The sequence below is a fragment of the Myxocyprinus asiaticus genome, chromosome 32 (assembly GCF_019703515.2).
Source record: "Myxocyprinus asiaticus isolate MX2 ecotype Aquarium Trade chromosome 32, UBuf_Myxa_2, whole genome shotgun sequence".
In the NCBI taxonomy this organism is placed as follows: Eukaryota; Metazoa; Chordata; class Actinopteri; order Cypriniformes; family Catostomidae; genus Myxocyprinus; species Myxocyprinus asiaticus.
Genome location: NC_059375.1, coordinates 3,618,347 through 3,634,139, shown reverse-complemented (window position 1 = coordinate 3,634,139; position 15,793 = coordinate 3,618,347). Strand labels below are relative to the sequence as shown.

Below are 15,793 nucleotides of genomic sequence, written 5' to 3'. Positions count from 1 at the left end.
AAGCCTTTTCATAATCTAACTTGCACTCTAATGTAGTAGCTACATCAACATCCAAAAACATTTAAGAAGCACTGGTATGATTGCCGAATTTTGTGCTTTAAACATTTAATACAAATACTGTGAAATAAAATGATTCATCAAAATTAAAGACAATGCCACAATTATTTGAAGTTTAAAACTTTATTTTTTTGGTCATTTTTATTGTTGTTTTTTTTTTTTTTTTTTTTTGGTGTTTTCTATGTTTTATTATGTCCTCAGGGTAAGGGTGGAAAGGTAAAGCAATATTGGTTGGGTCTCTGGGAAAGGCAGGTTGCTACAAGTATAATTTATTATTTAAAGATATTTTTCCTGATAAAAGTCCCATCAGTTATTGTTTCCATCCAAGATTCTTTCAAACTCGATTTTTGTCTGCATGTTCAATTAAAACATCTTAATTTATAGTGTCCACCCACAGTTTGAGCCATTGTTTATTATTGTTCATCTAAAACGACGATGTATATGCCTCTTCTTTCACAAAAAGCAGACTGATCCAGACGAGGGGTTCGTGTTGTGTGATCCAGTACCGTTAACAGTGTTTTGATCCTGGCTTCATTTACAGCCAAACCAGCAGTCTTGAATTCAAGAGCAAGCTCATGATGAGTGGGCAGCTGTGTCTTCATTCCCTTAGTCTCATAGGATAAGTAGTTTGAGAGGTTCAGTTTCCTGGAGGGTGGAATGGGATCTGCTGTTGAGGATGATGTTGAACCGGAACTGTTGAGAGAAAACAAAATGTTATGAGCTACAATGGCATGCACAATATTTCAACGAGAATGCTTAATGATGCCAAAATCATTATAGGAGCCATTTATATTATGAATGTTTATTTTCCTGTATACAACTGATTCATTATTCAATCAGTGTATTGCATGCATGTCTTTTTATGTCCAGATTGAAGAAAAATGAACTGTGTAAAGGCACGGTCACATTTACCTTCAACCGGCGAAATACAGTCATCTTAATGGGAAACCGTGCTTTCACGAATTTCACGTGATGGTCTTTCGGCGGTGAAGTATTTCCACTCGCAAAATTCGCAAGTTCAAGTTTGATGAACTTTGACGGGCGAATTCTCTACATTGACTGATAGGAAGTTGCGTGATTTGGCAGTGACCTCTGTGTGGGCGGTGCTTCGTACACAGCTACACTGAATATTCACAATCGATATCATTTTAGTGGTGCGTTTCTACCAGAGTATAAATTGAAGCATTAAAAAAAAAAAAAAAAAAAAAGAGGCTGCTTGGCAGTTAGTTTTTTGCACGCCCTCTTCGTCTGCAATGCGACCACGCCTTAACGAGAATGAATGATGAAATGGACACTATGATGATGTTTTAGTTTTAACTGTTCTATATGAATTTGTACCCTGATGCAAGTAAGCGTAGTGTTGGGGTGGTCCTTGATGGGGGCCATGTTGAGGGTGTTGAGGGGAGGAGCCTGGGCCAGTCTGAGGGGGCGGGGCATGCAGCATCAATACCTGCGGTGGTCCATGAGTGCCTGAGTGGTGTGGGCCTGACATTGGCCCTGAAACATGAGCCTGCAAAACACACAACCAATTACATCCTAGAGACTTTGACAAAACCTCTCCGCATCAGAGAAGATGATCTATTAACAAATAAAAAGACTTGCTGAAACAAACTTTACACTCTCTTTAATCATCATTTGTTTTGTCATCAGACTGTGTTACCTGAGTGAGCTGACTCAGAGTAGGATATGTGTAAGGCATGGGCTGATGTCCGTGCAGACTGTAGCCCTGGAGCGGGTATGAGGTCTGTGGTGAGGTGTGTCCGGGCGGCAGGGTTGGGGGCGTGGGGGCTGACAGTGGCCCAGAGTGATATAACTGCTGCAGCTGAGGACCTGTCTGACCCGACTACACACAGAGAGAGAAGGGGAAAGAGAGAAATCAAAAAGTAGGAAGAGGAATAAGGAAAGAACAAAAAGGAAGCTATCATTTGATCTGTTCCCAACTGTCTACTGTCCACATAAGCAGCCATTTAACTAAAGTGACTCATTTCGAATGCTCAAAGTGCGCGAAAGACGCGACTCACAATTGATTTCAATACATTAGCATGTTGCTAAACTTGCAAAATTCGATCCACTAATAAGCATAAAAACATAGCACAAACATTGGGTTAATTAGTCAATCTCTATGCTCAAATATCCATACTATTGAAGGAATAGTACTCATCACAGAACATTCTGGGATTGTCTTATTCATGAAGGATCCATGTGATGCTGCCTACATGCCAAATTAGGTCTGGATGGTATACCGATATACACTCACTCAGCACATTATTAGGTACACCTATACACCTACTTATTCATGCAATTATCTACTCAGCCCATCGTGTGGCAGTAGTGCAATGCATAAAATCATGCAGATACGGGTCAGGAGCTTCAGTTAATGTTCACATCAACCATCAGAATGGGAAAACATTTTTATCTCACTGATTTGGACCATGGCATGATTGTTGGTGCCAGACAGGCTGGTTTGAGTATTTCTGTAACTGCTGATCTCCTGGGATTTTCACACACAACAGTCTCTAGAATTTACTCAGAATGGTGCCAAAAACATGCAGTGAGGGGCAGTTCTGCAGATGGAAATGTCTTGTTGATGAGAGAGGTCAACGGAGAATGGCCAGACTGGTTCGAACTGACAAAGTCTACAGTAACTCAGATAACCGCTCTGTACAATTGTAGTGAGCAGAATATCATCTCAGAATGCTATTCTGAGATGTGGGTTGGTGCTGTTTTGGCGGCACAAGAGGGACCTACACAATATTAGGCAGGTGGTTTTAATGTTGTGGCTGATCGTGTATACACAATATATCATCCAGTGATGGCTAGAGTAAATAATCTTTGTCCTTTGATAATGATTTGAGTTGAATTTTATGGAAAAGTATGTGAGTTACATAATTATAATTTATATAATTATATTTATTTTTCACACATTACACATTTTGCACATATACAGTGAAATTCTTTTTTCAGAGTGCAGGGTCAGCCATGATACAGTGCCCCTGGAGCAGATAGGGTCAAGGGCCTTGCTCAAGGGCCCAACAGAGGCATCTTGGCGGTGCTGGGGCTTGAACCCCCGACCTTCTGATCAGTAACCCAGAGCCTTAACCGCTGAGCCACCACTGCCCCCTCCGTGGCGCTGCAGATTTTTGAGCAGCTTTGAGAGATGGCGAGACCGTGCTGTGTATGTACCTTCATAGAAAATTATTGTTTTAAACTTTAGAACACGCCATGTCATCTGTCAGACACATCCGGTGTGCAACCCCATCTAATTTACGCAGTTGCTCACACTTTACCAAAGTTGTGTTGAGAAATATGTTTGAAAAGACAAAGACTACTGTGCAACGAGCAGCCCTATTTACGTGAAAAAATCATGATATATATCGATAATCATCAGGAAAATCTTCTGATTATTGATGCGTGAAAAAGGCATTGATCCCAAGCCTAGTTTTTTGTATACTTTTAGTGTTCATCAAGTTCAAAATAAAGAGAAAGTAATCAATGAGATTTAGTACTTTTTATTTATTAAGTATTCACTGACTGGATTATAAAACAAATATGCATTACCAAAGAGTTATTTAATATATAAATAACTTTTTGTTAATTTTCCAGAAAAGAATAACTATGACGATAATGACCATCAGCTGGTACAATCATTATGCAATAATGAATGGCAGACTGTAGATTTTCCACCTTATTATAAGGCTACCTACCAAATAAATAAATGGACATTAAATATTTGTTCCACCACCAGTTTGAGTCGGATTACTGGTGGTGTTTATATTGAGAAAATGACCGTCTGATTGCCCGTTATCCTGCTTATTACAAGACTACTTGCCAAATAAATAAATACAATGACATACAAGAAATATCAGACTGCTAGATGGTCAATAGACCGATCAAAATCAAGTTTATCAGAGAACAGTGTATTAAAACGTGATGTATACCGTTACCTTGATTTTAAATAACTCGTACCATGATACAGAATTTTGGTCATATCACCCACACCTATGCCAAATTAGTCACAGTCACGTCACGAGCATACCTATAATGCCTTAATATGCTTTCTATTCTCACTAGGGTTTGGACAGAGCTATAAAAAGATAAAACTAAAACACAAGACAAATGCATTCTACACTTTTACACATTTACATATTCATACAGTGGAAACTGTAGAACTGCACCAGCTGAGTTGGTGTGTGTGTTACCTGTCCTGGGCTGGGTGCAGTGTGTTGAGGGGGCTGGTTTCCTGTCGGTGTGCTGGAGGGTTGTGGAGGATGAACAGATGCTGAATGATGCGAGAACGTCTGGGGAGCTGAAAACACAGAGAAACATAAAACCTTATATAAATATATATATATATATATATATATATATATATATATATATATATATATATATATATATATATAAATAAAAAATAAAAAAATATAAGTTTTATTTATGGGGGCTTGTGTAGCTCAGCCAGTACTGACGCTGACTACCACCCCTGGAGTCACGAGTTTGAATCCACTGTGTGCTGAGTGACTCCAACCAGGTCTCCTAAGCAACCAAATTGGCCCGGTTGCTAGGGAGGGTAGAGTCACATGGGGTAACCTCCTCGTAGTCGTGATTAGTGGTTCTCGCTCTCAATGGGGAGTGTGGTAAGTTGTGCGTGGATCGTGGAGAGTAGCATGAGCCTCCACATGCTGTGAGTCTCCGCGGTGTCATGCACAACGAGCCACGTGATAAGATGCGTGGATTGACTGTCTCAGAAGCGGAGGCAACTGAGACTTCTGCCACCCGGATTTAGGTGAGTAACCGCACCACCACGAGGACCTACTAAGTAGTGGGAATTGGGCATTCCAAATTGGGAGAAAAGGGGATAAAAGTAAAAAAAAAAAAAAAACTTAAAAAATAAATAAATAAATAATTTATTAATCAAATGCCACATTGTAAAGCTGAATTTAATTTTAAATGCTTAAGATTTGTGGGTCTGATTAAAACCTCTGTTCACACATCAAGCAAGTACACTAACTGCTAGGAGAAGTCTTACCATACAGGCCTTGCTGTGGCCCCTGAGGGCCATCAGGCTGTCCGGGGAACTGTGTGCCTGCAGGAATGCTGAGAGCCTGTGGGTGACCCTGACCTAGCATACGAGCTCCACTCTGCAACACTGAGTACATGGGCTAAAAGAGAGAGACAGATGCTAAGACAATGCTTCACAATCACTCTCATATTATGACATCAAAGACTACTAGTTTGGTGTATTTAGTGGAAATGTGGGGCACCTTGATTATACACAGATTTGTTTATTCAAGTTAATTAAGCATACGCTTAATAGGGCAGGTATTCGAAATGCTGTCACACTGAAAATTAACACACACTGTTGATAGGCCTGAAAGGGTATACGTCTCTGATGAAAACTTCACATGCCCAAGCAAAAGCGAAGAGCATTCCGGTCACTCATGTTGTGCTAATATATACTGATAGACCAATAAATCGGATGATAATTTGTAATTTTGAGGTTATCAGCCGATAGCCATCTATGCTTGTCCGATTAACAAAATTGTCTACTAGAATCTGACAAATAGAGTTTTGCCGATTAACTTGCACTGACAGTTGCTTTTGGAACTATCGGTTATCGGCACAAATCAACTTACAATAGTTCACCGATTGTATATATGTTCACAAATTGTAATCCATTGTAGATGACTGCAACGGTACATATTTCACTTTGCATATCTGATTGTGTGAGCAGTATGGAGCACAGACATTTCAAAATAACAATGTACTTTGGGCTTGTTTACAGTTAAAAGTCCTGCATTATGCACCAAATCGTACTTTTTTCAGGTTATTATTGGGATTTTGATGCACAACTGAAACTGGGACTCTTGTAGCCTTTGTCTGAGCCGCCCTGACATGTTAGGGAAAGACTAAGAACATTTTTAACACATCTAATATACCCATTTTAAAAACTATCACCCAATTAATCAGTTACCCCTGTTTCCAACACCTTAACACAAAAAACAATATCGGTTGACCTCTACCAAAATCTACAAAAAGGCTTGCTGTTTGCACACTTGCTGTTTTTTTTTGTGAATTACAGAGCATATATTGTGTTAAAAAAATCTCAGTTGCTACAAATGCATTGTATTATAAGATATTTCATTGGCCACCCTACTCTCTAGTTATCAGTATTGACATGGACCAATAGTTAATAGTAATAAGTAGGGATGTGCATTTTGGTCATTTTGTATACTCGTGTCTCGGACTAATTACTTGTCAAGTACTCGAGAGGCAATGACATGTACATAACTGTATATATAATAGCATGTCTGACAAACGTCTTTGGCTGCTGCATTGCATCTTGTTGTTCCAGTGTATCATCTATTCATTATTATAGGCTGTTATAAAATAATCTGTTACAAAATTTACAAAAGATTGTATAATCAAAATATAATGCATCATATTTTGTCATTATGTGAAGATTCGCTGCCCAACTCAATGAATGTCCACAATGTGCGTCTGTCTGTTCTTCCTTCAGGTTACCGTAGTAACCTTAGTAAGCGCGCACCAGTTTTTTTAGTGACTGTCTGAACGTCTATTTTCAAATCACGGATGGCTTAACAGGAGACGCCATAACCATCGCGTTTTAATATGCGTGTTAAATTAAAGTTCCGTTTTGAAGACGCTGCATTCTGTTCTTTGAAACACTCTCCTGCTGTATATGTGCTGCTTCAGCACGCCGAGTCCACCGCCACACGCCTGGTGTGTGTGTGTCCCCAAGTGTTCGCTCCTGTGAGGAAAGCCGCAATGCTCCGTATTGTTGCTGCTGTAATGATTCATGAAGCATTCCATTCAACTCGGAGAGTCAGAATTTCCATATTTCATTTGGGGAAAGTGCAACGGAATGACACTTTATGTCAGACTTCTAAATTGAAAACTCATGCGGAAATCTTCAACTCCCATATCGTCGAGATGCAGGAGTATGTGCGTTACTTCACGCAAACACGTCGGCACCCAGGGCAGGGAGGTTTATAGTCAGAGACAAACATTCACTTTTATTAAATAATATCCATTAACGAGTCAAAGTTCTTACATTAAATGATAAAACGTGTTTAGCAAACGTTTTGCAGACAGGTGTTCAAAACACTGTTAATTACACTCTTTTGATTATCGTATCAATAACACTGCAGCATCGTATATCAGTTTGGTTGCTATGACACGTCTCTGACAATCAAAATACCCCTCAAAATCACAATGTAATACATCTCAAAATTAAAAATAAGCTCCCTCTTTGACACATTTGTGTTTAGTTGTCAGGTTGTTGGCACTGAATTTTGAATTAAGTCAAGTCACATAAATGATCACCATCGATCATCGTTTTCATGATTGATCATTGCTGCCACGTTCGAGTACCTGAATATTCCTGCCCATCCTTAATAATAAGTAAATAAAATAAAAAAAAACGTGACCTATAGGGATTCTTGGGAATGCACGGTTTAATTTTTAAATATTTTTTTATTGGTTTATTTTCGGTGTGTAGGGCTAAGGTATAGTAAACTGTGTAGTACAAGAGTAAATAGAAAGCATCAAATCATACAGCTTCAATCATGTATGATAATTTATAATGTGTTGATAAGCTCTGTTATTTGTATGTGTTGTACCTGTGCGTATGGATTCATGGCCTGTAGGACCTGTTGTTGGGTGTACTGCTGCGGGTTGTACTGAAGGTATGATTGACTGTATGGTGACGGCACTATTGATGCTCCCGCAGCAGACGCAGCTGCCTGTAACATGGGTGGTGCTGTTGAGTTGTGATCCGACCGTGAAGCCACAACAGAACCTTGACACACACAGAGACACAAATATGTGTTTGACATATACGTTAAAAACGAACAGGTAAAAAGTACAAAACTTTAATTTTTAACTTTGACTCTGTTTCTCACTACAGCAGCCCTTGCGGCAACGCCGAGAATGCAACCGGTTATGAATTGTGTGCTGATTGATAATGACACATGAAATGGAGCTTAGGAGATAGGAATTTGTGTTCACATACTTGTGTATAGTATGTTTAGGGCCTGAAATGAATGAATTACTCAAGTAAGAGAAGCCTGAGGGTCTTTACCTTTCGGTGGTCTGGGGTATTTACCCTGGTTAACTGTAGACATGGTGTACTGATACATCTGAGGGGCCTGATCAAAGACAGAGTAGCATTTATACTGGAGAACATCACAACACTGGATTGAATGTGCTGAAACTGTATATGTATTTGTGTGTTACCTGTACAGAGTGTATCTGGGGTAGGTAGCCTAAATAGGAAGTGTTGTAGATGTTCTGTCCATGCTGAAGTACCACAGACGGGCTGTGTGGAACTGGACGAGGGGGTGTGGGAACTGTCGACGGCTTTGACTGAGACACACAAATAATGATGGGACTTTATTTATTAACACTCATCTATATGGCACTGTATTTGTAGAACACAATTCAAATTTACTTCACTGGTTACTGTGCTTACCAGAGTCAAGTCTGCTTTGTTGGGGTTAAACTCCTTTGCATTGGGGTTCAAAGTGGATTTTTTCAGATGTCTAAAATGGAAACCAGATGACACATTTAAAATATTACAAAATAACTCTTCCCCCCAAAATAACTCTTATGTTTAAAACCCATCTTCAGTCTGTCGGCACCATAGAAATAAAAGTGTCAAATGACAAGCATGAAGGGTGGGTCTGAAAATGGACTGCTCAGTGGTGCAGACGTTTACTCAAATTGGCCAGGCATGATGGGACTCTTCATCATATATTTCATTAAATGTGTATACAATTTTGTCAGCATCATGATTCAGGTGCAAATTGCTGAAGCAACACATAGACGGTTAATGGGAATCGCAAAGAAATTTGATTCATAGCGTGGAACTTTTAATTTTAAAGGTACTTTAACTTTGAAATACACCGGGGACTCTTATTTTGAAATGTTTGCGCTTCACTGCTTCCAGCGGCTCATTCAAATGAGTAAGGGATATAAAATGTGCACTCCTACAATAATATGCAATGTATTACAATATAAACAATTAAAAGTTTGTTTGTATCTTTCATTTTTTATGCCATGCCAGCTTCTATGGCTATATTCATGGCAGGAACCAGGTTTAGTTATTTAAAATAGTTAAACAATTTAAATGAGGTGTTTAAGATTAATTTTTCCTAAAAACCTTAAAACTAAATTTGGATTCACTTGATTAAAATTTTACTGGTTCAGCTGATAGTGCTTCTCTGGCAGCTCTGTCTGCTTGTTCATTACTGGAGATTCCTGAGTGTCCAGGTACCCAGCAGAAAATAATATTAAAACCCTTTGCTACAAGGAGATGACAGTTTGATTAAAATCTTCACGATTGTTGGGTGATCAGTTTTAGTAGCTTCCAATGCTTCAAGACTTGATTTTGAATCAGTTATTATAAAAAAAATAAACTTCAGTGCCAGTAGTAGAGCATTTGCCTCTGCAGTGAAAACTGAACTTCATGCGGATACCCTGACACAGTTGGTTTGTTGCAAAAGCTGCTGCTCCAGATTTAGAGCCATCTGTGTATATTGGGATATGTTGTGCGTATACTGCTCTTATGTCCAGAAATTGCTGATGGAAATCATTCGGATGCGTTTTGGATTTTTGGTTCCTTGATAAATCCAGATGGATTTTAGGCTTTTTGAGATCCCATGGAGGAATTTTACAGAAATGTGTCTGTTCCACACTGTTTAGATCCACTTTCAGATTCTCCAGATGGGTTTTTATACGTAGGCCAAATGGACGAATGAAACTTGGTTTTTTTTTCATATATTGTTGAATGCTGAAGTGGGAAAACTGCTGAATAGGCTGGGTTTTCTTTATTTGTTTTAAGTTTGGTTGCATATTGTAAAAATTATTTCCAAGGAAGGTTCATTGGCTTCCACATAGAGACTTTGGATTGGTGATGTTCTGTAGGCTCCCAAAGCTAGTCGTATACCTAGGTGGTGTACAGTGTCCAAAAGTCGTATGTATGACTTCCTAGCTGATCCATAAATGATACTTCCATAGTCCAGTTTTGAGCGTACCATGGTCCTGTACAAGTTCATGAGAGTTGAGCTGTCTGCTTCCCATTTGGTTTTGGATAAAACCTTTAAAACATTCATAGCTATAAAACATTTCTTTTTTAGTGATTTAATGTGAGGAATAAAAGACTGTTTGTTGTCAAAAGTGATACCAAGAAACCTGTTCTCTTTAACAACTTTAATGGGGACTCCATCCATAAACAGCTCTGGTTCATTGTGTAGTGATCGAAGCTGACAGAAATGCATATAGATGTTTTTTTTGTGAGAACTTGAAACCGTTCTGTGTTGACCAGGAGTGCATTTTGTTTATCTTCAGTTGGATTTTTCGCTCGATAGTATTCATGTACTTGCTCTCGTAGCAAATTCAGATATCATCTACAATAAACTACAATGAACATCAGAACCAATGACTTTTGCAATGCTCTTTATTTTAATACTGAAGAGGTTTACTGATGGGATACTTCCTTGAGGTACTCCAAGTCCTTGTTTATGTAGGTTAGACAAGGTGTTTGCTATCTTTACTCTAAAAAGTCTGTTCGATAAAAAAATCTTCAATGAAGATTGGCAGTCAACCTCTAAAATTCATTTGGTACAAATCCTTTAAAATTCCATGTTTCCATGTCGTGTCATAGGCTTTCTCCAAATCAAAGAAGACAGCTACAACGTGTTCTTTTCTGGTAAGGGCGTCACGAATATAGCTTTCAAGACAAATAAGGTGATCTGTAGTGTTTCGACCTTCCCTGAAACCATATTGGGCGTTAACAATTAAAAGTAAACATTGTCATATTTCATCAACACAAAATAATCATCATCATCAGCTGATCTTTAGTGATAGCTTGTCATACATTTCTGATATGGCTTAATGATTGTGAACTGCTCTACAACAGCTGAAAACACTCACAAGCCCCCGCGTGCTTGGAGTAAATACAACAGTGCTGCGTTTTCACTCTGAAGGACGCAGCACATGCATTTATTAAATCATATTCTTTTGAAGTTTGATAATCACATTAGGTCATATCACGATTCCTGTCTTTCTGCCCCCAAATGTAAGACCTCTTTAAATAAAAATTAAGACTTTTGTTGTATCATTTAAGATATTTAAGACTTTTTATGACCTTACATTTAGCAAAAAATTAATTTAAGACATTTTAAGGCTTTTTAAGGATCCGCGAGAACCCTGAGTGTAATGTCATTTATTTCTCATTTAAATCAGCATACATCTATAACACAGTGACACTTCTGGTTCACAGTATATCGCCACATTATATATAACCTTTAACAGCAGCAGTTAAGGGTTGGTCAGATTGTGAAGTCCAGAAGCTGTTAAATGACACCTATTTTATTTCAACTCAGTAGTAATTATCTAGCAGCTCCAGTTTAAAGGGTTAAAAATAGGGATGCACCAATATGACATTTTTTGGCCGATACGATACCGATTTTAACAAAAACCTATGGGCCGACACCGATATTTTGCCACTTACCTTATTTTGTCATCATATCACTGTTTTGCTCAGGAATTATAAATGATTACATGATTATTGATATGAAAAAAGGTTATTTTGTACTTCTAAAAATAAAATTCCACTACTGTTTTTGCAGTTCAGAACAACAGAACTCACATTTTACATGTTTGTACTGTATATAATAGAACATCACAAATTCATATTATGCATATGTTGGGCAATTCCACAGAAATGTCAACCACATCATGGAAAAATATAGTTACCAAAGGAACAAGTTCTATTGTGGTATAATGGATAATGGAAAATGCCGTCCAGACCGCTAGAGGGTGCCGCTTGCTTACACAATGCTGACTGAAGAGCTAACTGAAGTGCTGATTGCAGACTATTTTTAAATGAAGACTTTCAAGCTTTTGTAAGACCATATTGTAATTTCAGTCTTAACTCAATCAATTGTGCAGCCTTATTGGATACCATGCCAATGTCTCAAAAGTCAAAGTTTGCTGGTTTCAAAGCATTTTGGATAGTTTTTACCTCATCATGTTCAGGTAAGATTTTTTTTATTATTATTATTTAAACAATAGGCAAGTTTAACAATTTGCCACATCAATATAGAATATAAAAAATAAAATAAAAATTAACACAATACAAACAGTTAAGGGTTTAAAGACAAAAATCATTATGCTAAATTATATAAAGCTTTTTGCTTTACTATTTTTACATAATTTAATCATGATGTAATATCCTTGTAACTTTATCAAAAATAAGTTAATATTGAGTTTATTTTCTGACAATTTCAACTTGTGTACAAAGAATCTTCCATAAATAATTAAGATATTTATAATAAAAGAAAGGTTAGCATCTTTTCTGTATAATTCATTTTTCTACACATAAATAGAGACATCCTTCCAGACTTTTTAAGCAAGATGGCAATTCCAAAACAGGTGGAATAATGTTTCTTCATGTATAGGTAAGGCTCGTCTTTAATGATGGTTTTTCCTCATTAATGTGAGAAAGAGAAAGAATGAAAATTAAATATTACATGCTCTTAGGAGTGCCAACCCATCTACATTCTGTGACTATTATTATTTCCGAATTGTACATTTGGATTTAAAAAGTTTTTACAAAGTGTGTTGATAATAATTATAAATTAACCATCAGTAATGCTTAAAACTGATTTACCGATGGTTTTAATTTGGTCAATAATTGGCCAATAATATTGGTGGCCAATACACTGGCACATCCCTAGTTAAAATGCAAAAAGTAAAGTTATCGTATCAGGCACAATGAGCTGTGAATTATCTGCTTCGGGCCAGAAATTCCATATCGGTGCATCCCTAAATTAATTGATAATACTTTTTAGTACAAAATCTCTCCAATGAGAGTATAAACATGAAATTTGAACCTGGCTCAAAATAGGATTCAGTATTCTGAGCCACGAAGTGCAGCCTGGAGAAAGAAAGAAGGTAAATATTATTTGCGGCCCAGTGCGCTGCACTCACTCTGTTGCTGCCTTTGCTGCTGTGGAGTCTGGTCTGGGGTCCTCACTGCCTGGGGTCCTGGCTGGCTGAGGCGTTCCTGGTGATTGTCCGTCTGCGAGAGAGACGCTGGACTCTTTCTCTTTGGCGTCTTCAGCTGGAGGGGCCGAGGCAGCATTCTGACCCTGATGGCTCGGGTTTAAGCTCTGGTTTGGGCTGGGTTTGCTCTCTGACACAGGACTGGTTGGTTGTGTGGTGGGTTTAGTTGAACTAGGCTGGGTAGCACTGAGGGTGTCTAGTGTGGGTGCTGATGGTACACTGGGAGGACTGGGACTGCCTCCACTGGTCGGGAGCTACACAGATGAGAGAAAATGGTAATACATCTGACAAACTAATCAAACATATCATCAGCAAAACACCCCTGACAGACATTTAGAGGTTTGACCCCTTTAAATGATAAAAACTACTAGTGCTACAAGATTTTTGTGAGTGGTGTCTGCCTGTGAAAAACTCACCACCACAATGTTAAGGTGTTGAGGGTGGTTGCCAAGGTGTTATGTCAAAAGAGTTCAAGTTTCTAGATATGGTCCCTTCTTCAATGCAAGTCTTAAATTGATACCTTACATTGTGCATGATTTAAGATATCATTCATGTCTGTAGCACATATAGTGCAGGATGAGGTAGGTGCTGAATTTTATTATTAAATGCTATGAAGGTTTGAAGGTCTCACCCTGAAGTCGTTGCCAAATTGGCGAAGCTCTTCAATCTGATTGCGCTGCTGAATGGAGGATGCTGAGGGGGAAAACACACACACACAAATATTCAGTCCTGCTCCAGTGCTGCAAAATCCATTTGTCAAAAGCAGTCATGCATCACTGCAGATAGTTTGACTGCACAACTGTCCATCATTCACCAAAAAATAATCTGCTGGTATTTGCTGTCACATACACACCTTTGCTCTTGGATTCTTCAGTGCTGGGAAGAGTTTCAGCTGGTTTCTCTTTCCCGGCAGAGCTCAAAATCTCATTAACTATTGGAGGAAAAACATGGACAACTTTCATTTCAGATATTAATAAAAGGTGTTTCTCACCTATTACACATCTCTCTGAAACAACTGATTTTGACTGATCGAACATGACATTCCGTTGTAAAATATTTTTATATAATATGAGCTAAACTGTATAATTAATTAACCATTGAACCAGGCAATGAATTTCCTACACTGTGGTAGTTTTATGTCCCTCTTATCTCTCTTTCTTCTCACATATTAAAATAAATTCAACTCAAATAGATCCTTCCCATTTATTTATTCAATTGGTAGGTAGTAGTCATGTAATAAGCTGGATAGCGTACAGTCAGCCGGTCATTACAGCAAAATAAACCCCTATAAAATGACAAGAAGCCTCCTCTTTGCTACTGATCACCCTGTCGAGGTTTATTTTGTAATAGAGCACAAAAGTGCTGGCCACTTTTTCAGCCGTCTTGGTTCCCTAAGTATATTTCTTCCATAGGGATTTCATAAAAGAGATGTAAGCAATGAACCAAACCAACCAGCTCCAAAGTGAATCACAGCATTACAAACTTTGAATTCAAGCAAGACCAAAGGTTCTTTCCAGGTATTTAAAGAGCACCTATTATGGTTTTTCAAATATTATCTTTCATGTAGAGTGTTATATAGATGTTTGTGAATGTAAAAAAAGTCTGCAAAGTTTCAAAAATCAAAGTGCACGACAAATGGAGTTATTGACTCCCAAAAGAAAGAACCGATTCTGAACATCTGAAACGAGTCGCTAGTAATTCTAAACTTACTTCCTGTAGTAACCTACGTAATTTGGTAACAAAAAACCCGCCTCTGGTCTGTTTACCTGTACAGCCAGTGCATGTTGTTAGCCTGTTAGCTGTTAGCCTCTGCTAACCGGCTAACTCACGTTATTGTCAAACTACATATAAACTTACACACAGAGAAACATCCTGTTCTCTTCGTGCTTGCGATGGTGGTTTAGGTTGATCTTCCGATGTATCACTGTCGGATTCGGGCTCAAATTGGTAAGGTAAAACAGACATTTTTTCAGACGGAGCTGAAACTCAGATATGGTAATGGTCGTTTCCTTTCCAACACGCGCTGTAAGCGGTAGACCAATCACAACAGACTGGGACATCTGACCAATCAGAGCAGCGTAGGCTCTCTGAAAGGAGTTTAGAATGAATCCTTTAGAATGGATCACTGAACAAGTCGTTTTTGACACTGGGAAAAAAAGGTAATGCTGCAATTTAAATTATGAGCAAATTAAAGTGTTTTTTTTTTTTACCTTGGATGCATGTAAATCTATTGTATGAGACCTTTAAAACACAATTAGGCATGTTTAAAAATCATAATAGGTGCACTTTAACGTCTTTATTGAGGGAATGAACAAGAATCCCATGAAGCATTGCAACCGACGTAACTGAATTAGAATCAATAGAAATAAATAAAACTATTGGTTTTAGGTTGTTGATTATAATTTAAGTTTATTGCAAAATATTAAGATATATACAAATATACAAGTAGTTTGAGAGTGCAGGATGAGTGACTCGATCAGTCACTGCAGCGCTCTTTTGGCGCTTTGCCACTTGAAATTCCGCTATTAAACACAATTTTTTATTTTTTTTTATGAAGTCGAAATAACATGGACTGTTACCTTCAAAAGAATTAATTAACAACCTGTTTAAAGGTTTATAAGATATTGGTAAAAAGACTGTTACACCT

General features: G+C 38.0%; 1 protein-coding gene across 1 annotated transcript in view; it reads right to left on the bottom strand.

Annotated features, from left to right (window-relative positions):
* Nucleotides 1–195: 195 nt before the first annotated feature.
* The window catches only part of LOC127422990 (ataxin-2-like protein), a 35,589-nt gene continuing 19,991 nt past the window's right edge, over nucleotides 196–15,793 (bottom strand). Inside the window, exons 13-24 of the mRNA XM_051666949.1 lie at nucleotides 14,000–14,077; nucleotides 13,778–13,839; nucleotides 13,072–13,400; nucleotides 8,549–8,618; nucleotides 8,314–8,442; nucleotides 8,159–8,225; nucleotides 7,698–7,876; nucleotides 5,084–5,216; nucleotides 4,257–4,363; nucleotides 1,718–1,900; nucleotides 1,396–1,567; nucleotides 196–750 (exon numbers count right to left, since the gene is read on the bottom strand). Of these exons, the coding sequence (XP_051522909.1) occupies nucleotides 695–750; nucleotides 1,396–1,567; nucleotides 1,718–1,900; nucleotides 4,257–4,363; nucleotides 5,084–5,216; nucleotides 7,698–7,876; nucleotides 8,159–8,225; nucleotides 8,314–8,442; nucleotides 8,549–8,618; nucleotides 13,072–13,400; nucleotides 13,778–13,839; nucleotides 14,000–14,077 (1,565 nt within the window). The 3' untranslated portion in view covers nucleotides 196–694. The remainder of the gene's footprint in view (nucleotides 751–1,395; nucleotides 1,568–1,717; nucleotides 1,901–4,256; nucleotides 4,364–5,083; nucleotides 5,217–7,697; nucleotides 7,877–8,158; nucleotides 8,226–8,313; nucleotides 8,443–8,548; nucleotides 8,619–13,071; nucleotides 13,401–13,777; nucleotides 13,840–13,999; nucleotides 14,078–15,793) is intronic.